Here is a 1,185-nt window from a genome sequence, read left to right on the forward strand (position 1 = left end):
GAGTCAGCAGTGTCCCCCAGGCAGCCAAGAGGCAAACCGCATCCTGGGGTGCGTCAAACACAGTATAACCAGCTGGTCAAACACTGGAACGGGTTTTATCGAGAGGTGGTTGATGCCCCAAGCCTGTCAGTGTTTAAGAGGCATTTGGACAATGCCCTTAATAACAGACTTTAACTTTTGGTCAGCCCTGAAGCGGTCAGGCAGTTGGGCCGGATGATCATCGTAGGTCCCTTCCAACTGAAATAGTCTGTTCTAGTCTATTCAAAGAAATTTCTTTCCCTGTACATGTAAATGCATATCGAGAGGTGGTTGATGCCCCAAGCCTGTCAGTGTTTAAGAGGCATTTGGACAATGCCCTTAATAACAGACTTTAACTTTTGGTCAGCCCTGAAGCGGTCAGGCAGTTGGGCCGGATGATCATCGTAGGTCCCTTCCAACTGAAATAGTCTGTTCTAGTCTATTCAAAGAAATTTCTTTCCCTGTACATGTAAATGCAGCCTAGTAATTGACACTGTCACATCTCTACTGTAACCCACATTTCTCTTAAAATACAGATTGAGAGCTTCACTCAGTCTCTTCTTTAAGGACAGCTGGGCTCTGCCACTATCATTAAGCCAACAGCCTGGCCCGAAGACTGGAAATCACACTCATTCCTCCGCTTAGTTTTCCTTAGGACAGCCAGGGATAAATCGCTGAGAAGGGCTGTCTGAAGGAACGCGCTCCCGGAAACGAATTCGCTCCGGTGTGGGGACAGCACCCCGCCGCAGTGCAATCCGATGCAATCACCCGCCCGCCAGCGAAGGCGGAGCTCGCACCGCCCGGAGGGACGGGGCTGCCCGGCAGCGCCGCGCCGCTGCCGCAACGCCCAGCCACGCAGCAGCCGGACGGGCACCGAGCTTCCGTTAAAAAAATGTATCGATACTTTCAAACGTTTTAAACTTCAGTTAAGGACGTGTAGGTAGGGAGAGCGGAAGCGAAGGCAGAGGCAATCATCACCGCTCAGCTGTCACCCGACCCACCTCTCCGAGAACGGCCCGCTGCGCGCTCGCTGTCGCGAGAAATTCGGCCTGCTGGCACGGCACGGCACGGCACGGCACGGCACGGCACGGCACGGCACGGCACGGCACGGCACGGCACGGCACGGCACGGCACGGCACGGCACGGCACGGCACGGCACGGCACGGC

The 1,185-nt window shown here is 55.2% G+C and overlaps 1 protein-coding gene across 1 annotated transcript in view; it reads left to right on the forward strand.

The window, feature by feature from the left end:
* Positions 1-776: 776 nt before the first annotated feature.
* RCL1 (RNA terminal phosphate cyclase like 1) overlaps positions 777-1,185 on the forward strand; it is a 28,482-nt gene continuing 28,073 nt past the window's right edge. Inside the window, exon 1 of the mRNA XM_009274300.1 lies at positions 777-954. Coding sequence (XP_009272575.1) covers positions 777-954 — 178 coding nt within the window. The remainder of the gene's footprint in view (positions 955-1,185) is intronic.

This window comes from Aptenodytes forsteri, unplaced genomic scaffold (assembly GCF_000699145.1).
Source record: "Aptenodytes forsteri isolate BGI_AS27 unplaced genomic scaffold, ASM69914v1 Scaffold46, whole genome shotgun sequence".
NCBI classification, from domain to species: Eukaryota; Metazoa; Chordata; class Aves; order Sphenisciformes; family Spheniscidae; genus Aptenodytes; species Aptenodytes forsteri.